The sequence below is a fragment of the Grampus griseus genome (genome assembly GCF_964374135.1).
Source record: "Grampus griseus genome assembly, chromosome: 20".
In the NCBI taxonomy this organism is placed as follows: domain Eukaryota; kingdom Metazoa; phylum Chordata; class Mammalia; order Artiodactyla; family Delphinidae; genus Grampus; species Grampus griseus.
In genome coordinates, this window is record NC_139014.1 from 27,585,952 (window position 1) to 27,609,096 (window position 23,145).

Genomic DNA, 23,145 nt, shown 5'->3' on the forward strand with positions numbered 1-23,145 from the left:
AGGAAGAATCTCAGTTGTGACATTGTATGGATGCCAGTGAAATGATCAGAATTCAAGTTTCTAGTGTACCGTGGCTATAATGAGCTGCTAATTGAAGGTGACAAGCTGTTTTTTCCTTCCCAGTTGGTCTGGCAAAATGTTAGATTTCGTTCATTATTAACTCATTGCTTCTCAGCAGAGGACTGGATTAATTAGTTGGGAACATTAAGAAAAGAATTTTTGCCTTGTGTCAATTTTAGAGGTTGAAGTTCAAGTTTTACTAGATTCTCTCCCATCTCCACTTTCACCAATTGTATGCACTTGTGTAAGTCCCTAGCACAATCAAGACACAGCAACATTTCTGTCGCCCTAAAAGTGGCACCCATCATGCCACTTTGTACTCTGTAGCTTCTCTCCTTTTCTGGTCCCTGGCAACCACTGATCTGCTTCCTATTTATTTTTTTTGGCTGCGTTGGGTCTTCATTGCTGCGCGCGGGCTTTCTTCTCTAGTTGCGGCGAGCGAGGGCTATATTCTTCTTTGCGGTGCACGGGCTTCTCATTGTGGTGGCTTCTCTTGTGGCGGAGCTCAGGCTCTAGGTGCGCAGGCTTCAGTAGTTGTGGCTTGCAGGCTCTAGAGCGCAGGCTCAGTAGCTGTGGTGCACGGGCTTAGTTGCTCTGTGGCACGTGGGATCTTCCTGGTCCAGGGCTCAAACCCGTGTCCCTTGCATCGGCAGGTGGATTCTTAACCACTGCGCCACCAGGGCAGTCCCAACTTGTTAATGTTTTTGTTGAGGATTTTTTATGTATATTCATGAGACATATAAATATATTGGTAGTTTCTTGTGAGGTATTTATTTTTGGGATCATGTGTTACTGGCCTCATAAAATAAGTTGGTGACTCCTATCTTATAAAAGAGTTTGTGTAGAATATCTAAACTTTTTTGTTTAAATGATTAGTAGAATTTACAAATGAAGCCATTTTTAAGGACTTCTTTGTAAGAAGTTTTAAATTATGAGTTTGGTTTCTTTTATAGATACTGGAATATTCAAATTATCTATTTCAAAGAATTGGGTTTACTTTTTTCTTTGCTTACTCAAGTTTTGTTTCATTGATTTGTTGTATTTTATTCATTCCCTCATTCCACTTTCATTTGATTTAACTTGCTCTTTTCCTACTTTCTTAAGGTGAAAACATTGATCTCTTCATCTGTTCTAGTATGAAGGAACACGTCTTTATAATTTAAATCTTATCATTTAGAATGCGTATTTATGTACATTTTAGAAAGAGGTCTCGTTTCTGATAGATTCTTGATTAGGGTTGAACTGTATCAATCTACATATTAACCCTTATATTAATGGTTTGTCTTTTATTATGGGTTTGTCTGTGTATATATTGCAATTTGTGTTACTAGGTTTTATACTTATACAATCAAATTCTCACAAATAACTGCAGCTTTATTTCTTTCTTGTAGTAATTTCTTATGCACATACCTTCTATACTGTGTTGAGTAGAGTGGCCATATTCTTCAAGTGTTCTTCTCTAATCCCTGATTTTAGGGTGAAAGCTTTCAGTATTTCATCATTATGCAATTGCTAATTTTGTTGATTAAAGTCCAAATCAATTGCTTGTATTATGTTAGTAAGAAAATTTATTGCCCCTCCCACCTGTTAAAACATAATGGCTTTTGTCTTTATTTATTTGTTTATTTATGTATGTATGTATGTATTTATTTATTTATTTTTTAGCACAAGTCCACCTTACTGTTGTGTGGATTTATATTCACTTCGTACTGGGGAGATGGTCAAGTCCATTCAGTTTAAAACACCTATCTATGATCTCCATTGCAACAAAAGGTAAGCAATTTTTCAGGTGTTTCTTGTGCAAGATAACATACCTCCTGTGCACGTAGTGCATTTCCATTATCATTGACTTTGATATAATAATAATAAAAAAGTCACAAATATGTCTTCGGAATTCTGCCAAATATAAGTAGCTCTTAAGATTTCTTAATGTTTTCAAACTTTTTGTCTTGACCCATTAGTGAAATAATGAAATGGAAAAGAATAAAAGTGCCTGAGCAAACATATGAAGGTTAAATATTGCTTTGAGGAACCTTTTTATATGTATAACATAACATTTTATATATAACTTTTTGTTTAATATATGTACTTCTATATGTTTACTGGTTTATGATGGGAAATGTAATTTTCCTGTTAGCATTCATCAAAACAAAGCTTATTTCTGAAATGTAAAAAAGGCTTTTAAATATTCTTATTTTTTTGCACTTCACAATGGAGCTAAAAGAGGGACCAGCTAGATTTTTCCTAGCCCCATGATGCTAAATGTCTTATCAAGGTCATGGCTGCAAATTATGAATCTCATTAAAGAGCAAACACATGGAACATGGAAAACAAAAAATAAATTTTATAATAAAAGACTCTCAGGTTAGATTTTAAAGAGATATTTCAAAAGTGACTCAGAAAGTTTGAATGTAAAAGGAAGGGTAAACACATACCTGACAAATACAAACTAAAAGACCAAGACTTTGATATTAATGATAAAAATATTTGAATTCAGTACAAAAATATGAAATAAGACAAAGAAAAGTTCAGTGATAGTGTGTAATTCATAATGAAGATCTAGTTATTATGTATATTTAAACTTAAAATAACATCAAACAAAATTATATATGACATAGGAGGTATACTCATGTTATTTCTGGGATAATGTAATTATTCAGTGATATATTAAATTATTAAAAGTTAACATTTTGGGGCTTCCCTGGTGGCACAGTGGTTAAGAATCCGCCTGCCAGTGCAACAGACATGGGTTTGAGCCCTGGTCCGGGAAGATCCACATGCCGCGGAGCAACTAAGCCCGTGTGCCACTACTGAGCCTGTGCTCTAGAGCCCACGAGCCACAACTACTTAAGCCCGTGTGCCTAGAGCCCTTGCTCTGCAAGAATAGAAGCCACCGCAGTGAGAAGCCCGAGCACCGCAATGAAGAGTAGCCCCGGCTCGCCGCAACTAGAGAAAGCCATGTGTAGCAACGAAGACCCAATGTAGCCAAAAATAAATAAATAAATAAATAAAATAAATTTAAAAAATCAACATTTTTAAATGGGTGGATCTAGTAGTTAAAGATTTAACAACAGTTGTAAGGAGCAATACTCTAAAATGCAGTTTATAAAATAACTTCATTTCAGATACATTTTAATTCTGAAAATTTATAACTTTTCCCTAATTATTTATAAATCTTGAACTTTGGGAGAAATACAGATTCTGATTAATTTTAATATTTCAATAATCAGAAATGTCTCATTTACACTGAATAATAGTTATCTGAGCTTCCTTTCTCCCTCCCTCCCTCCCTCCCTCCTGCTCTCATTTTGGCTCTTGTGTTGGGAAATTCAGCAATCATTTTAAGTGCCAGGTTGTATAAATCCATTTTATGTTTAATTCCATGACTTTGAGCCAGCACTGGAAAAACACTTTTAGTAAATAGCCAGCAGTTTATTGATCTCATACATTCTTAATGAAGATAGGTTCATTTGATTTATAATGAATGAAAATGAAATTTTATTTTGAGGTGTAGTTCTCCTGTGACTTTTCTTCCTTTCATCTTGTCTATCTTGATCATATTAAGGATTTTGTGACTGTATTTTGACATTTAATAAGCAGATGTTTCTAGCCTATATGCTTTAAGAAGCGTTTGATTTTTAAAAATTCCTTTGGTATATACTTACTTAAATCTAGATGATTTAACTTATTTATAGTTCAGTTTATAGAATTTCACATTAACATTTTCTTTTGTGGTTTTTTCCCTCTAATTTTAGGATCCTTGTCGTAGTATTGCAGGAGAAAATTGCTGCCTTTGATAGCTGTACTTTCACAAAAAAATTTTTTGTCACAAGTACGTATCAACTTGATTTATTTCCTATCATATGCATTGAGTTTATACTACTTACTTGATAGAATCAGCAGACTAATTGGAATCATAACATCAGTATTTCATGCTTATTCAGTTACTGTATTTTTATGTTTCTGTGATGTCTTATTTAGTAATATAATTTTATGGTATATGTGTTCAACCCACAGTGCATTTTCTTCATATTACTGAGGAAGCCTTGTTGTATACCTCAGCTTTTCCTTATATATTTTCCTTGAGTCGTTGTGATTAATTTAGATTTGTGTAGCTACGTTGTTAAATTACTTAATTAACATAACATACTTGTGGACATAACTGGATTATCATTCATGAGGGAAATGTGTCAGTCTTTCACTCCTTCTTTCCCCCACCTGTCACAACTCTGCCTGGATTTGCAGAAATAAGCCTAGATTCTGGATCCAAACACACACACACACACACACACACACACACACACACAGAGAGAGAGACACAGTCATACAGAGAGAGTGATTGTTTGATCAGTTGATCTATTTTTTAAAAAATTGGCCCGTGCAGTTGTGGGAGCTGGCAAGTCCAAGATTTGCAAGGCAGTCCAGCAAGCTGGAAATTCCAACAGGGGCCTTGTCTGGAGTTAGATTTTTTTTTTTTTTTTTTTTTTTTTTACTACAGCCTAGTAAAACAATAGTTTTCACTCTTTCGTATTTTAACTCTTAACACTCACCATCAAAGCTATAGCTGTTTTTTCAGAGAATCTGTTATGTGTATGCTGCAGAAATAGTTCTGTTGGAACAGAGCTCATTTTTGTTATGTGTAGGGAATCCCAATCATACTGTTGCATCTCCTGAAATATCAGAACTATTTACACACTTACTCATCAGATGTTAATCCATGTATTAAGTTCTGAGTAGGAGACATTCCTTTCTGGTTAGAGCTCATGTTCTTGTTAATATCTTGCAATCTATATGTTATTGCATACATTATATAATATATACTATACTATATATAACACATGAATAATTCATTGTAATATATAGTTTATCATTTTGTAGCCTATGAAGAAGAATACAACTCACCTCCTTGATCTTGTAATCTTTTCTCTCAGAGATCTACGGAGATAATAATGGAGATCATGTTCATTGACATATTTTTGTTTTATCACAAGTTTACACCATTTACAAATTTACATTAGTATCTCTAGCACCTAGGACATTGGCTGGCACAATGTAGGCTCTCATTAACTATTTCTTGAATGACTGAGTACATTAACCCACTTATCAGTCAGTTATTTCATACTGATCAGAAATTTACTGATGTTTTAATAATGATTAAATATAGATTACCAGGAAGGATCTTTTATTGTTTTATCTATAAATTAAAAGTTTTGGGGGAGCATACATTTGTTAATAACATCTTCATTCAAAAATGTAGTATATATATAATATAGTAAGCTTTGAAAATTACATGGCCTGTTTTAGCATATTAATTCTTACAGATCTTATGCGTTAATATATTACCTTATAATTATATCACTCACTATTAAAATTGAAACAAGTAGAGAAATAGAGGAATCATGTATGAGTCTTTCCATTTCTTCCAGGTGTGTGAGCTACAGAGGAGTGAATTAGAACAGAGTATGAATATTTCAGCCAGATTTAGATGCCAGTTTTTCCTGAGTATTTGTCTTTACATCTTATCAGTAGTCTTCTGTTGTTTATCGTTAATCAAAGATATGTGTGTGTTGGCTTCTGCAAAGTTAGACATCTCTGTTGCAGGTCCATTTTAATTTTATACTCACAGATAGCTCTTGCTGCCTCAGCTGAGTGTTAAATTGGGGAGAACTCTCAAATCATTATTTGTTAAGATAGTTTATTTAAATGACAATATATGTTTTGAAATTTAAACCTTATTTAAACACTGGGCTCTACTGCGCTGTGCATGTTGAAAGTAATATTACACTTGCTAATAGATTTCGGTTTTCTTCTCTGTAATAAATGGTAGGGTATAAAGTCAGTTGTCACAGTTACTAAAGAGAAGTTAATATATGTAAGTAAGTTACTAATGGAGAGTTAATAATATTATTATTATTCTTTATCCACTAAAAAAAAACTAGCATAAATAATAATGCTAGTTTTTTTTAGTGGATAAATAAACCTTATAGATTTTTCATTGATTAATACCCACTATAGAATTTTAAAAGAAAAAATTAAACTTTATTATAAAGAAAGAATTAAAATAATTAGATTTGTGTATTTCATAGTTAGAGTCAAAGGACATAGGCTTTGTAATAATTTTGATACATTGGAATCAGAATAGGCTTTTCACAATACTCTGTTTTGTTGGAGAAAATGGGCAATGTATTATTTATATTATAATAGTAAATATTATATTTATATTATAATAGTAATTTTTAAGCTTAGATGATCTAATTAAATTTTACATAAAATCATGTAGATATAACCTGTATCTTTAATTGTTTATATCTATGTATGAGTGAAATTTGTCTCAACCAGCATGTCTGTTATTTAACTAATGGGTGATAGAAATGTATTTGTTTCAAATAAGGACCTACAAATAAGAAGATTTAAACAAAACCCTATGCACTGTAGGCTATAATTACAATTTATTTTTTAAGAGAGTTTTGTTTTTGCACATTGATGATTTTGCAGCTTTTCTGGGAGAGTATTTTGCAGTCTGAGATTTTGCGATAGAAGAATTTGTTTTTGGAATGTCCTGACTTGGGTTAACTTACAGAAAGTACCTAAAGGCCTTGAGTCAATTGGCAGGATCAATATAGAAACTGGCACATTACAGAAATTTCATATTTTCATGGGATTTTACTGTACTTTCTCAATTAAGCCATTTATAGTGGAAATAAGAGTGAAAATACATTTAAGCAGAAGATGAGAGACTATAGTATGTATTCTTCTTACTTTTCAGTCTTACTTGAAATCATGAAGTTCTTGTAGAAAGGTGAATTTTTAGTCACGTTAAAATGGTGAAATGAACCTTTGATTTTCAGTCATTTTGCTTATTTGATAAACATTAGTCATTTAGTGATATGGCAGAAATATTGCATTTTATTAAATTACTAAAGCCATAGATATACCATTTCATTTCCTATGAGTGTTATTTTTTTGATGCCTTTTTTCTTTTTTTAAAAAAAATTATTTATTTATTGGCTGTGTTGGGTCTTTGTTTCTGCGCACGGGCTTTCTCTGTTTGCGGCAGGCGGGGTCTACCCTTGTTGTGGAGCATAGGTTCTAGGCGCGCGGGCTTCAGTAGTTGTGGCACGTGGGCTCAGTAGTTTTGGCTCGCGGGCTTGGTTGCTCCACGGCATGTGGGATCTTCCTGGACCAGGGCTTGAACCCGTGTCTCCCGCATTGACAGGCGGATTCTTAACCACTGTGCCACCAGGACAGTCCCTAAATGTTATTTTTTTAAAAAAATTTATTTGGGGAAATATATACAATTATTTAAAGACGGTAGTATAATGAACCACCATGTATTTATCATCTAGTTTCAATAAGTACCAACTCGTGGACAATCTTTTTCATTTATACCCTTCCCAAATTATTTTGAAGCATATCCCTGACATATAATTTAATCTATTATCTATATTTAAATGATAAGAACTTACAAAATCATTATTTCTGTATTACCAATTGATCAAATAATTTATCGTCTAAACTCTGAGGTCTTTTGATTGGAACAAAGGCCTTACTTGATGTAACTGTGGTCAACAAGTGTAAACTTGTACATTCCTTCCAACTGAACTCTCAAGGTTTTTGGCATACAAAACCTTCTTTATCAAAATCCAGTGTCCTTGCTAAATCTTTATCTCTACAACCCATTTTCATGCTGCTTATGCTACATTTTCTTTGAGCCACTCATAAATCTCAGTTCTTTGCAAGTGCTCTGTTTTCCTGCCTGAAATGGCCTTTTCACTAGCAGTCTCTCTTTCCACAGTGACTTAATCCTACATGTCTTTCTAGCCCCAGTGTAGATGTTAGTTCTTATATGATGTATTTCCTGATCCCCTTAGTTTAAGGAAGCCTCTCCTTCTTCTAAATCCCCAAAGATAGCAATTCCCAAAATCTATCCACAGAACAGTAGACCTTCAACATGCTGTGTAAATCAGGATGCCCTGGTCAAATAAACTTAGGAAATGCTGCCTTCTATTGGAGGATGCCAGTGGTGATTAGCATTTTAATTTGTTTAAATTTATTTACTATATTTCAATATTTCCTAGATTTATTAGATTACAGTACCGAATACCCTTTGGGAATGCTTTTATAGTGTAATTTTTCCCTCTGTTAAGACACTTAATTTCTATGTTATTGTATGTGTCTTCTGTCTACTTGTTCTGTCTTTGCCGCTATATAGTAATTTCCTTGAGAGCGAAGTTATTCATCTTGACTTGGATTAAGGAAGTAGGTCCGTCATGCAAGGTATAATATATCCATTTGTTCTAGCTAACTTAAAAATATTTCTGATGCTTATTTTTGGTTCTTACAATAATAAAACTCAATTTGCTAAAGATGAAAACATTTATCACAACTATTTCTACTTTCAAAGCATCAGTGGTTCTTTTCCAAGATGTTTAGCTAGCCAAAAGCGTTGAGAATGTAGTACAACTGTATCAAAAGTTATCAGATAAGGAAGAAAGTTATTCATATAGGATCAGTAGTCATCTCTAGAGAAAGTGATATAGGTTTAAACTGGGAATTATAAATTTGGTGGGTATTTAAAGAAATGAATATATGAATGCATATATGAACAAAGTTTCTTTTTCATGTTGGAGTTAAGTACACAGCTTTTCTGAAGTGTGAGTTTATTTGAAAATTATACCTTTGTAGTGATTAGCTCTTGAATATCTCTCCAGTATCTGGAGTATTGTTTCCCCTTTCAGGAGCAGGAGCTTCTGTTTTTTAAGCCTTTAGGAAGCACAAAATATCAATTGAGTTTGATAAAAATGAGTGTTCTTTTTTTTTTTACACGTTAATATTGTTTTAGGATCTTTGCCATATAGTCCCAAATGCTTCCCTCTGTATTGCTGGACTACTGAACAGTTGAAACAAGTATTATTAAAATATTAGTCTCATATTGTGTGAATTGTTCATGATAGGAAGAAGAGATCTGGAAGGATCACTAGTGTGTCTAGTGTTGCAGTCAGGTGCTTTATAAGTGGCATGCAGCAAGTCCTGGTCAAGTGGAGTGGAGCCCACAGTAGTGAATTTTCAGTAATTTCTGATTCATTAGGATTATCACTTATTCTGTGACTGTACTGCTTGTAAAATGGGTCTCGTGGCTTGAGGATGCCATGAAGTCTGTTTAGTATGGATTTCTTTAAGTCTGAAATGTATGTTAAATGTTGAAAAATGAGGTAGTATAAAAGTACAACTGTCATTTCTTGGTGATAAATGATGGAAATAAGTGTAATAAACTATGTGTTAAAATCCAGTGATATCTTTTGAAGACAGATGTCTAGTATCGTTGTCAGAACACACCTGCATAACCTGGAAGGGGGTATGAGAAGGGGCTTTTGGGATTCTATAATGTCCTGTTTTTTGTTTTGGATGCTGCTTTTATGCACGCATATGTTTACTTTGTTGACTTGGGTACTTCTTTATCTATATTATATTTAAATACATAGTTTACATTAAAAAAAGAGTCCAGAAAGCATCAAGAACAACAAAAGTTGTGATTTCTCTCCTCACACTCTGAATGCCGTTCATTGTAGCATTTCACAGCAGATCTCCCCAAACCCTTCATCTATAATACTCTGGCCAATAGTAGTTATATATCTCATTTCATACTTCCATTTTCTCACCATTCTTAGTTACATATTATTTTACTTTACTTGAAAACCCTATAAACCAGATTTATTCAAGGGTTGTTAGGTTCGTGATATTGATGATATTTAACGCATGCTTGTATGAAGAAATTTAGCTTCTTTTCTTTGAAATACAACTTCACCTTAAGGGATTTTTATCAACATTTTGAACAAAATTGAGCAAGACTTAATATTTAAAATCAAGGAACACATGGAGCCATTTCCTAACTTTAAATAAGCTTATTTTCCCCTAATTTTTGCAACCCCCACCCCCATCCCCATTCCTTTAAACAGACTGAAACCTTTGGCAGGTGGAAAGAAGCATGGTATAAGTTATGTGTGTTTCTCTGAATTTGGGTTATTCCATGCTTGTAAGCCAGTTTTGCTTGGGACAGTGAGAGGTACAGGATATAGGGATTGGAGGACAGGGGAGCTCATAGGCATACTGAGAATAGCATTCGTGGTAGCCCATTTAGTTTTTTTCCCCCATTGATTGGTTTCTAGTTATTAAAGAATTAGTACTAAAGCCCATGTAGAATGACAGATTCTTAATGAGGATATTGTTTTGTTCATGCAAGCATTTAATTTCTAAAAGAGTTTGAAAAGCTCTTGTGTAATACAATCATGATTGCCTAAGTTGTGTATGAATACAATGATGAGACTGTAAAATAAGTAGAGACAGCTGTGTCCATCAGAGAAAGCACCATGGGAATTTGTGCCAAAGGGTGGAAGGGCAGGTAAAGAGAGCTGATAGAGAACTGGAAAGGGAACACAGCCAATATGATGAGAAAGGAGACACCTTCGTATTTGGCTGTACAGAAAAGGTGGCCTTGAGCAGCTGTCTGATGTGGAAATCCAAAACCCACGTATGATTAAGAAAACAAAAGACCAAGACTGATAGATGTCATTAGCAGTCATTTCCAGTGTGCTTAAGTTTAAATGCAGATATGAAGTCTCCAGAGAGACCAAAGGATTGTATAGGAAGTAACTCTTTCCACTGGCTTCTGTTTTTACTTTGAGGAGGAAAATTTATTCCTTACAATCCTAATGTTATTTCTTAGGGTTAGAATGTGTATTTTTCATTTATGTTAATGGTGAATTACAAATAAGGAATGTATTTTAAGGATCTTTAAAATGTAAAATTAGTTTTAATTTTGGGAAGAGGAACCTTTCTTTTTATGTTTCTAAGCAAGCTTGTAACATTGATAAGAAGAGATTGGCAGGTTAATGTGGCATCTAAGACCAGTTCAAGTTAAAACCCTGTTCTTTTGGTTTCCCATCTGTATACAACAGACTAGGCTGCCGTGGTGTTTTCAGAGCCCAGGCAGGTGTTCAGTATAAAGTGGACTCTAAATAACATGTATGCCATGAACTAACGTGATTTTCATATTTTCTGCACATAATTCCCACCCATTGAACCCGTTGAGCCTTTGAATGGCATTACTCTGTTTCATATACATAAAAAATAAAGCAAAAATAAAATCAAGTTTTAAATTCAAAGCTCATGGAACCTTAAGAGGGTCATTAATCAGGAGTAAGATGGTCAAATAAATCTCTGAAATGATATTTAATATTTTATGTGCTTATTCTTTCTGGAGAGGGTTTCATAGTCCTTTTTGAACTTCATTCAGTGTGTGGTCTTTTGTGACTTGTGTCTTTCACTGAACATAGTAGAAGATTATATTTTTTAGAGCAGTTTTAGGTTCACAGCAAAATTAATCAGAAGACACAGAAATTTCCCATATAACCCCAGCCCCACACATACATAGTCTCCCTCTCCCCCATTATCAGCATCCCTCACCAGAGTAGTACATTTGTTACACTTGATGAACCTACACTGACACATAATTATCATTCAGAGTCCATTGTTTATCTTAGGATTCCCTCTTGGTGGTGTACATCAGTGGGCTTGGGTAAATGTATAATGACATATATCCATCATTGTAATATCATACAGAGTATTTTCACTGCCCTAAAAATCCTCTGTGCTTTGCCTGTTCATCTCTGCCCTCCCGTTCCCCCCAGCAACCATGGCATTTCCTAGAATGTCATATAGTTGGAATCATAGTATGTAGCCTTTTCTGATTGGCTTCTTTCAATGAATAATATCATGTTTCCTCCATGTTGTTACCCAACTTCAAGATTTACTATAAAGCTACAGTAATCAAGACAGTGTGACATTGGCAAAAGAATAGGCAAGCAGAATAGAGAGCCCAGAAATAAATCTTTGATGAAGAAGCAGAGGTAGCACGATGGAGCAGAGATAGTCTCTTTAACAAATGGTACTGAACAACTGGACATTCACGGGCATAAAACTGAATTTAGACACAGACTATACATCCTTCACAAAAATTAACTCAAAAAATATCACAGGCCTAAATGTAATACATAAAGTATAAGATTTATAGAAGATAACATAGGTGTAAACCTAGATGACCTTGGGTATGGTGATGACTTTTTAGATACAACACCAAAGGCACAAAAGAAATAACTGATAAAGTGGGCTTCACTAAAATTAAAAACTTATGCTCTGCAAAAGACAATGTCAAGAAAATGAGAAGAAAGGCCACAGACTGAGAGAAAATATTTGTAATAGACAAATTAATATTTGCCAACGAAGCAACTGACAAGGGATTAATCTCCAAAATATACAGACAGCTCATGCAGCTCAATATCAAAAACAAACCAATCAAAAAATGGGTGGAAGATCTAAATAGACATTTCTCCAAAGAAGACGTACAGAATGCCAAAAAGCACATGAAAAGATGCTCAACATTGCTAATTATTAGAGAAATGCAAATCAAAACTACAATGAGGTGTCACCTCACACCAGTCACGATGGCCATCATCAAAAAAATCTACAAACAATAAATGCTGGAGAGGGTGTGGAGAAAAGGGAACCCTCCTACACTCTTGGTGGGAATGTAAACTGGTACAGCCACTATGGAGAACAGTATGGAGGTTCCTTAAAAAACTAAAAATTGAACTAACATATGACCCAGGAATCCCACTCCTAGGATATACCTGGAGAAAACCATAATTTGAAAAGATACAGGCACCCCAGTGTTCACTGCAGCAGTATTTACAATAGGCAGGACATGGAAGCAACCTAAATGTCCATCAACGGAGGAATGGATAAAGAAGATGTGGTACATATATACAATGGAGTATCACTCAGCCATAAAAAAAGAACAAAATAATACCATTTGCAGCAACATGGATGGACCTGGAGATTATCATACTGAGTGAAGTTAAGTCAGACACAGAAAGACAAATATCATGATATTGCTTATGTGTGGAATCTGAAAAAAGGGGTACAGATGAACTTACCTTCTCTACAAAACAGAAGTAGAGTCACATGTAGAAGACAGACATATGGTTAACGGGATAAGGTGGGGAGGGATAAATTGGGAGATAGGAATTGACATATATACAATACTATATATAAAATAGATAACTAGGACTTCCCTAGTGGTGGAGTGGTTAAGAATCCTCCTGCCAATGTAGGGGACATGGGTTCGAGCCCTGGTCCGGGAAGATCCCACATGTCACGGAGCAACTGGGCCCATGTGCCACAACTACTGAGCTTGCGCTCTAGAGTCCGTGAGCCACAACTACTGAAGCCCGCACATCTAGGGCCCGTGTTCTGCAACAAGAGAAGCCACCGCAATGAGAAGCCCACGCACTGCAACGAAGAGTAGCCCCTGCTTGCCTCAACTAGAGGAAGCCCATGCACAGCAACCAAGACCCAACGCAGCCAAAAATAAGATAAAATAGGTAGCTAATAAGAACCTACTGTACAACACAGTAGAACAGGGAACTCTACTCAATACTCTGTAATGGCCTATATGGTAAAAGAATCTAAAAAAAGAGTGGTTATATGTATGTATAACTGACTCACTTTGCTGTACACCTGAAACTAACACAACATTGTAAATCAACTATACTCCACAAAAAAAAAAAAAAAAAAGGACAAACCTAATAATGGGCTGTTATCCAAAATATACAAAGAACTCTTAAAATTCAGCAAGAACAAAATAAACAACCTGATTAAAAAATGGGCCAGTGACTCTTGACAGGCACCTCACCAAAGAATAATAAGCATATGATATGATACTCCATATTATATGTCATCAGAGAAATGCAAATTAAAACAATGAGATAATCATCACACGTCTAAAATCCAAAACACTGAGAACACCAGTGCTGTCAGAGTTGTGGAACAACAGGAACTCTCATTGCTGGTGGGCAGGCAAAATGGTGCAGCCACTTTTGGAATACAATTTGATAGTTTCTTACAAAACTAGACCTACTCTTAGTATACAATCCAGCAATCTCACTTCTTGTTATTTAACCAAATGAGTTGAAAACTATGTTCACACAGCCTTCACACAGATATTTATAGCAGCTTTATTCACATTGCCAAAAGTGGAAGCAACCAAAGTGTCCTTCAGTGTGTGAATGGATAAACTGTGGTGTATCCTGACAGTGGAATATTATACGTCATTTCTTTTTATTGCTGGCCATTTAGTTTGTTTCCATTTTGGGGGTTTTATGAATAATGCTTTCATAAATGAAAGGTTTTTATGGGGACATCTATTTTTGATTCTCTTGGATATAAGTATTTGTGTGGATATGTTTTCGTTTCTCTTGGGTATGTACCCAGGAGTCGAATTACTGGGTCATATGGTAATTCTATCCTTAACTATTTGAAGAGCTGTTGGGCACAGTGACTGCACATTTTACATTCCTACCAGCAGTGTATGAGGGTTCCAGTTTCTCACCAATGATTGTTAATAAGGTTATATACATCCTGTTGGTATCTCACAAAGTAGTATCTGATTATACTTTTTTTTAAATCTTTATTGGAGTATAATTGCTTTACAATGGTATGTTAGTTTCTGCTTTATAACAAAGTGAATCAGTTATACATATACATATGTTGCCATATCTCTTGCCTCTTGCGTCTCCTTCCCTCCCACCCTCCCTATCCCGCCCCTCTAGGTGGGTCACAAAGCACCGAGCTGATCTCCCTGTGCTATGCGGCTGCTTCCCACTAGCTAGCTATTTTACGTTTGGTAGTGTATATATGTCCATGCTACTCTCTCACTTTGTCACAGCTTACCCTTCCCCCTCCCCATATCCTCAAGTCCATTCTCTAGTAGGTCTGTGTCTTTATTCCTGTCGTACCCCTAGGTTCTTCATGCCCTTTTTTTTTTCCTTAGATTCCATATATATGTGTTAGCATACAATATTTGTTTTTCTCTTTCGGACTTCACTCTGTATGACAGACTCTAGGTCCATCAATCTCACTACAAATAACTCAATTTCGTTTCTTTTTATGGCTGAGTAATATTCCATTGTATATATGTGCCACATCTTCTTTATCCATTCATCTGATGATGGACACTTAGGTTGCTTCCACGTCCTGGCTATGGTAAATAGAGCTGCAATGAACATTTTGGTACATGACTCTTTTTGAATTATGGTTTTCTCAGGGTATATGCCCAGTAGTGGGATTGCTGGGTCATATGGTAGCTCTATTTGTAGTTTTTTAAGGAACCTCCATACTGTTCTCCATAGTGGCTGTACCAATTTACATTCCCACCAGCAGTGCAAGAGTGTCCCTTATACTTTGTTTTGATAGATCTTTATTGGAGTATAATTGCTTCACAATACTGTGTTAGCTTCTGTTGCACAACAAAGCGAATCGGCCACATACACGTGTCCCCATATCCCCTCCCTCTTGAGCCTCCCTCTCATCCTCCCTATCCCACCCCTCTAGGTCATCGCACAGTACCTAGCCGATTTTCCTGTGCTATGCTGCTGCTTCCCACCAACCAACTGTTCTACATTCGGTAGTGTATATATGTCGATGCTACTCTCACTTCGCCCCAGCTTAGCCCTCCCACCCCGTGTCCTCAAGTCCATTCTCTACATCTACCTCTTTATTCCTGCCCTGCAACTAGGTTCATCAGTACCATTTTCTTTTGATTTGCATTTCCTTATGGCTAATGATGCTGAGTATCTTTTCATATGCTCATCTTCTATCTTCTTTGTCAAATTTTACATTGATTTATTTGTCTTTATTGAGTTATACTAGTTCTGTTTATATTTTAGATACAAGTCAGTTATCAGATATATGTTTTGCCCAACTCCCATTCTCTGAGTTGTCTTTTCTGTTTCTTGGTGGTGTCGTTTGAAGCACAAAGATTTTAGTTTTGATGAAGTTTAATTTATCTATTTTTTTCTTTTATCACTTGTACTTTTGGTGTCATATCTAAGAAAGCATTGCCTGTGGTTATGAAGATTTACCATGGTTTGTTCCAGGAAGTTAATACATTAGCTTTAGTCTTTGATTCATTTCGACTTTGTATGTAGTGTGAGGCCAGGGTTCAGTTTCATTCGTTTGCATGCGGATATCAGTTGACTTATCATCATTCGCTGAAAGGATTATTCTTTCCCCATTGACTTGTCTTGGTAGCGTTGTTGAAAGCCAATTGACCATAAATGCAGACATCTGTTTTTTCGAAAAAGGTCTGAAATCTTTTGAGTTGTCTTTTCCAAGAAAAATAAGGCAGGGTGTTACAGAGAGTAGTTAAATCCTTTGTTTTTCAAAATGAGTTCAGGTCTTCTCCCCACTAGGACCAACATTCTGGGAGGATGCCATGTAAAATTGCATCAGTCTCAAGAATCTTTTAGTTATAGAATCATCTTCATGTAGCATGCTTTTTGTGGATTTTACCTTTATTTAAATTTGGAAACCTGATATTTTAAAATATCCAGCTCTCTTTTACTTTGTTCACAAACATTGTAACCTTGTTAGAATTAGTCCCAGTATTATAGAGGTTTGGGTTGTGTTTTTTTTGTTGTTTTTTGTTTCTTTTTTCTTCACTTGTTTTCAGAGTTTAGCTGGAGGCAATGGTTAATCTTTAAAGGAGTCATGCTTATAAAGTTGGGATAGTGCTGAGAGGCTGATGGTCTGCTGATTCCAGCTGTAAAATGTTTTTTGGAGAGCAGAAAAACAATTTGCTTTCATTCCAATACACTATAATTCTTGAGATCCACTAGCTTTCTAAAAACATTGACTCAAAAAGTGAAATGGAGAATTGTAAACTACATCTTTTCTTAGTATTCTTTAGTATTTGGAAGGCAGGTATACTTATATATTATTAGGATCTGTTGAGGCCAAATAGTTATCGGAGTTGGTTGAGTTAGATTATGTTGACTTTAAAGTTCAGGAGATTAGCTGCCTCTAATGTAATGCCACAATTCACAGGTATTTATTTCTGTTTTTTATTTGGTTATTTTTTTCATGACATTTTAAAAGGGGAAATTTTCTTATAGACAGTGTTTATGCTCATTTCTCCAGTTCTGAAAGTATATATGGTCTATGTATATACACTTATATAAAAGTACATTTTGGTGTGAAAAAAGTACATTTAGGTGTGGGTGTCATAATGAAATCTATTCTGTAAATACTGTGTGATATATACATTAGAGTGTGTTGTCTTTGTATTATATTAGTGGACCTTTTTTTCTATGTATATGTCCATAATATGTGTCCATAATATGCCTTCAGTGATTATAGTAACATCACAGTTACCCAGAAGCTGATTTTCCAGAAATCCAAACATTCCAAACACACCACTTTAAACCCTGAAATACAAAAAAAGTTTTTAAACAATGAGTGAAACATTAGAAAACTTACATCTTATATTTTGTATGACATATGGATTTTCTCTTAGGATTATTATCTTCATCTTCTTTAAAAATGAACACTCAGGGAATTCCCTGGTGGTCTAGTGGTTAGGACTCCGTGCCGAGGGCCCGGGTTCAGTCCCTGGTCAGGGAACCAAGATCCCACAGGTTGCTCGGTGTGGCGAAAAAAAAAAGAAAAAAGAAAACTCAAAGTAGATGGAGTTGAAGGAGCTGAAATGAAAACTAGCAGTAACAAAAGCAACAGCGACTTGCGCTTCTCTAGTGGCTGTGAACACAACGGCATTACTATTTCAGAATCACCACGATTGCTACTCAAAGGCTTTCTGAATTCAGGCAAGCATGTATGTACAATTAAGGAAGATTTCTATTAAAAAATGGCTTTAAAATGAACACAAAAAGCCTAACCTAAAGAATAGGCAAGCACAATATTTGAAAAATATTTGAAAATTTTTCTTCTGTAGATGACTTTTTTTTTTGCAAGTGTGTCTTATACATATGCTTTGATTAATTTAGGTGCATTGTTTAATTTATTCAAACATTTATTAAGCTATTTTTCAGGTATTATTCTAAGCAGTATAGATTTAACTGTGAACAAAAGACACAAACACGACCTTAATCAAGTGGGAGGAAGACAGAAAATAAAGAAGCAAAAAGATAAATAAATATATTACAGAACATAAAAATTTTATTTATTTTTTATTTATTTTATTCATTTATTTATTTTTGCGGTACGCGGGCCTCTCACTGTTGTGGCCTCTCCCGGACGTGCAGGCTCAGCGACCATGGCTCACGGGCCTAGCCACTCCGCGGCATGTGGGATCTTCCCGGACCAGGGCTCGAACCTGTGTCCCCTGCATCGGCAGGCGGACACTCAACCACTGCGCCACCAGGGAAGCCTATTTTTATTTTTGACAGTACTTGTCAAAGTAGTTATTCATTCATTGATAACTCTATTCCTGTTAGGATCAGCACTAGACTGAGACTTTCTGCTGGGTAAGGTATTTTCAGGTGTGCTGTTCATGCTATTCAGATTAGCTATTTTTTCCTGGTACGCTCATGTGTTTCATGCAATTTGGCTGTTTTTCTTTGTTTGTATTGTTTTGTTTTTTGTCATGGGAAGAAAAGGTTATTTTTATAAAAACCTGTCTCGTATAAGTTTAGATTCCAAATTGAGACCTAAACTATGAAATAGATAACCTCAGTTTGATCCGCTAGTGTACATTTTAGGGGAAAACATTTGTGAAAATATTAACCAGATACTTGTGGAATGATAAACAAGGAATTCTTTAGGTTAGGCTTTTTGTGTTCTTTGATTCTGCAGTCTCCTTTGAGTAGTCCCTTAAAAGCAGTTTTGTGAAACCCTGTAATATTATTTTGTGTAGCTGACAGATGAGGACATTATACTCAGAGACCTTATTGGTATAGTCAGAAGGGGAGATGAGACCTCACGGATGACAGATATCACTTACTTGACTGAATTGTGTTGTGTCTTGTTTAGTGGAGTTCGGGAAGATGGCATTGGTGTTTCCATGGTGTTGGTGACCACTGTCAGGAATGTGTGATTTTTTTTTTGAAATTGGAGAACCACAAAATAATCCTACCTACTAGATTGTTTTTGGCTGGGCTGAAAGTAAGAAGAATGAAATTGAATGCTTAATGTAAATGCATAGGATTATGTAAATTAGTTCCCCAACATCTCCTGATGCACCCTTTGTTGATTACTTCTCCCCATTAGCTCCACACCTAAGTTACTTGTTCTACCCTGCCCCTGTTATTGTCATTTTATTTTAGGGTTATGTCTTTCTTATCTTTGCCCTTAAATTCCTGAGCCAATTGTATCCTTTCTCTTTCTTCTCTAAACAGTTTTGCTAGACTTATGAAATTGTAGGCTTATGATTTTTAAATGATTCTTCTTGGCTTCTCTCTCTTGTTCCAGGAATAACTGTATAAAATGCCCAATTTTTGCGAAAAGTGAATACCAGTTCTTCCCAGATTTATTTCTTATTGGAACAGAGTCAAAACCCAAAGGAAACTGTAGAGGAGAAAAAAATGAACCTCTTTTAGCTATTAAAATAATGACTAGGTTATGGGAATTTTATGTGAGACTTGAAAAAATAAAAGCATTTGATTATTCTGTTTTTATGGCATCAAAATATGATGCACCAACGGAAATTATTAAATTTCTTACATTGCCATTTGAAAATTTTCAGGCTGCTACCCTTGTCCCGGGCCCAACATGAATCCTATTGCTCTTGGGAGCCGCTGGCTTGCTTATGCAGAAAACAAGGTAAGCAGGGCCGTGTTGGAATGTTTGTAATGGAGCAAGTGTTGAAGAGTTTTCCAAAGGTAATTAACAACCAATAATGAATGTTTAACTTACTAGTTTGTTTTCTCTGGTTTGGTTTTTGTTTTAATTGGGCACCCAGTTGTCTGATCTTATTGCTCAGGATCAATATTTGGACTCAGCCTTACTTTTCCAGGCTTAGTTTTATATAGAGAACTTTACTCCATTAATTTTAAATCACAGCATTGATATCATCACAGGAGTTTCTGTGGAGCTAGAAATCAGGAGGCAGGAATGACTTCTGTCTTTAGTAGTAGGTTGGGAACCTGAGGCATAGAATAATTTAATGGACTTCAACTGTATGTGTACATTTAAATCTAAACAAGCGTTCTGCCATTTGTTGTTATTTATCAATCTCACTTACCTCTTAAGGTCATCATAGTAAATGAAGGTATTATATTTATACATTGAAACTTTTTTTATGTCTAGTTCAAAGCAAAGGGCAAATCCCTTTTTATGCCATTTAGTGCCCTGCATATGAATATAGAACGAAACCTAAAAAAATATTACAGACTTCAAAGAAGATCATTTTTTTGTTCCCTTTTTGCTTGTTTGTATGGTTACTGTATATTGAGAATAATATGAAATAATATGTATTGAAGCGTTCTTGACACAAGTCTGGATATGGTAAGTACAACAATTATTTGGTGAAACCACAGTATATCTCTAGCCTCTGGAATTCACAAAATCAAGAAACTACTGGAGGAATTTATTTTTCTGGATGAATCCCTTGATGCTTTTTCCAGAATTCTGTCCGCTACATATAGGTATTTTGCATTTTAGTGAATGCTGTATTTATACTCTACCCTCTTCTTTCTCTGGATTATCCAGTATATCACTTTTCAAATTCATTCTTTTCAAATAAGACAAGAGGCATACAATTCAGTGTGCTGACATCATGGTATCTTCTAATGATTATGTCTGTAGGAAATTTCTTTGAGTGCCGGAGACATCCAAGACTTCCAAGAGGAAGATAAATACATTGTCCCTTGGCTCTTGCAGATTTATTGTGATGTGTGGGAAACTACTCATTTAGGATTGTAGGTATTATGCAAATAGTTACATATTATTTTCTTATGGAAAAAACTTCCTTCATAGATGCATAGCATCAAAGTGTGCCAGTTGTCTTGCCTTTGTCTTGCCTTTGCCTTTGTAGAGATACGTGTCAGTAATATCTAGTGTTATATACGGAGACCAGGACGTGTAGTGGCATTCACAAGGAGTTTACTAATCAGATGGTTGTACCATCCTTTGGAAGAAATATTTCCAGATAAATGTGTTTCCATGGTATTTACATAAGAGCTAGTATTTGTTAACAGTTTCTGATTGTAGTAGCATTTGGGCTGAGTGTGGAACTGCAGAAATTAAATTTTGGAGCAACAGTTTCTTTCAGTGAAAATGCTCTTTGACTACAGTTTTAACCAAGAGGCCATATTATCTTGATTGTGTTTGTTTTTCAGTGCGTATTTTTAAGTGTACTTTTAACTTGGAAGACTTGCAGAAAACCTGCAAGAATTAATAGAGTACAAATGTTATAAAGTACACCCATGTACTCTTTACTTAGGTTGACCTCTGAACAATCTCAGAGTAAGTTGCATATATCACATTACCCCAGAATACTTAAGTTATCAGCCAATTTAATTTTTAAAAAAATTATTTATTTTATTTTTGGCTGCGTTGGGTCTTCGTTGCTGCGCGCGGGCTTTCTCTAGTTGTGAGCAGGGACTACTCTTCGTTGTGGTGCGTGGGCTTCTTATTGCAGTGGCTTCTCTTGTTGCAGAGCACAGGCTCTAGGCACGTGGACTTCAGTAGTTGTGGCATGTGGGCTCAGTAGTTGTGGCTCGCGGGCTCTAAAGCACAGGCTCAGTAGTTGTGGTGCATGGACGTAGTTGCTCCACAGCATGTGGGGTCTTCCCGGACCAGTGCTTGAACCTGTGTCCCCTGCATTGGCAGGCGGATTCTTAACCACTGCGCCACCAGGGAAGTCTGCCAATTTAATATTGATAAGCTACTTTTATCTATTATAGCATCCATGTTCCAATTTTGTCAATTAACCCTATCATATCATTTGTAGAAAATTTTTTCCTATAGTGCAGATCCAGTCTAGGATCAGGTATTATATCTTGTAAGAGTGTCCCTTCTTTTTTTATCTTTTACAGGATTGGTAATTTTGAAGACTACAGCCCCCTACATCTACCCCTTATTCTTTTTAGTAGAATGCTTTTTATTTTCAGTGTTTTGATGTTTTCTCTTGATTATATTCGGGTTATGTATTTCTGTCTGGAATACTATAGTATTGTATGAGTGCTGTCCTGGACTTCCCACAGCGTCACATCTGGAGGCACATGGTATATGTCTGTCCTTTATTGGTGATGCTAATTTTGTCAAGGTCTTGTCCAGTTTCTGTACTGAATAAGTACTATTTTTTCCTCTTGTAGCTAATAATGTGGAAAGAGCATGCTTATATCCTGCATTTTATCAAAATCTTAGCCTACCTAATTTTAGCATCCATTGATGATTCCTGCCTGAACCAGTCTTTACTATGAGGATTGCAAATTAATGGTTTTCCACTTCCCACTACACATTTACCTGTAGGCATTTGGCTTTCTATCATAATCAAGAACTTTCCCTTCTTTTTAAATCTTCCTGTTTCTATATTTTTGATAGGGGTTAATGATTCCTATTTTTTAAGTAGTTTTTAATTTTTTTCTGTCTTTAATTATTTTGGTTTTCAAATTATGCCAGAGTTGACCAATGAGAGTCCCTTTAGTCTGCTTCTTGTGACATTGTGTTGTGGCTTCATCAAAATTAAAAAATAATAATTTCCTTACTTGCTATCATAAGAATAAGTCCAGGTCCATCTTGTACTTGCCTTGTCCCAGCCCTGGAATCATCTTCTTCTGATTTTACTGTTTCTTTTTAATGGGCAATGGTATTAGATACTAAGCTGTTGTCCAGTAGATGTGTTCATTGTTACTGGCGTATTTTTGCTTCTAGACTCTTTCAGTGGACAAAGTTTAGAAATATGCATGTTATATATCCACACACACTTATTATACACATAAAGAGGCAAATATACATATATGCATATTTGTGCACCCATGTATACTCATATACACATGTACATTTTGGAAATGAAGAGGTCATATTGGTATTTCCACAGGATTCTCTCTTTTTGTCCCCCGTTTCCTATTTGTATGTCCTTTGTTTTGGATAGGAGACCATGACATCGGCACGTTTTCTTCATTTCTTCAATCCTATAATGCCAAAAAGTAATTACAGAGTTGCTTGCTCATACCACTGCAAAAATCAAACCAACTACAAAGAGTTCAGGATTTTCTTGCAATTTTCTCTGCT

General features: G+C 35.4%; 1 protein-coding gene across 5 annotated transcripts in view; it reads left to right on the forward strand.

Annotated features, from left to right (window-relative positions):
* BCAS3 (BCAS3 microtubule associated cell migration factor) overlaps positions 1-23,145 on the forward strand; it is a 572,645-nt gene that overhangs the window by 124,266 nt on the left and 425,234 nt on the right. For all 5 annotated transcript variants that reach the window (XM_082679094.1, XM_082679096.1, XM_082679097.1 and 2 more), the window contains exons 8-10: positions 1,726-1,833; positions 3,816-3,892; positions 19,655-19,731. In XM_082679094.1, the coding sequence (XP_082535220.1) occupies positions 1,726-1,833; positions 3,816-3,892; positions 19,655-19,731 (262 nt within the window). The remainder of the gene's footprint in view (positions 1-1,725; positions 1,834-3,815; positions 3,893-19,654; positions 19,732-23,145) is intronic.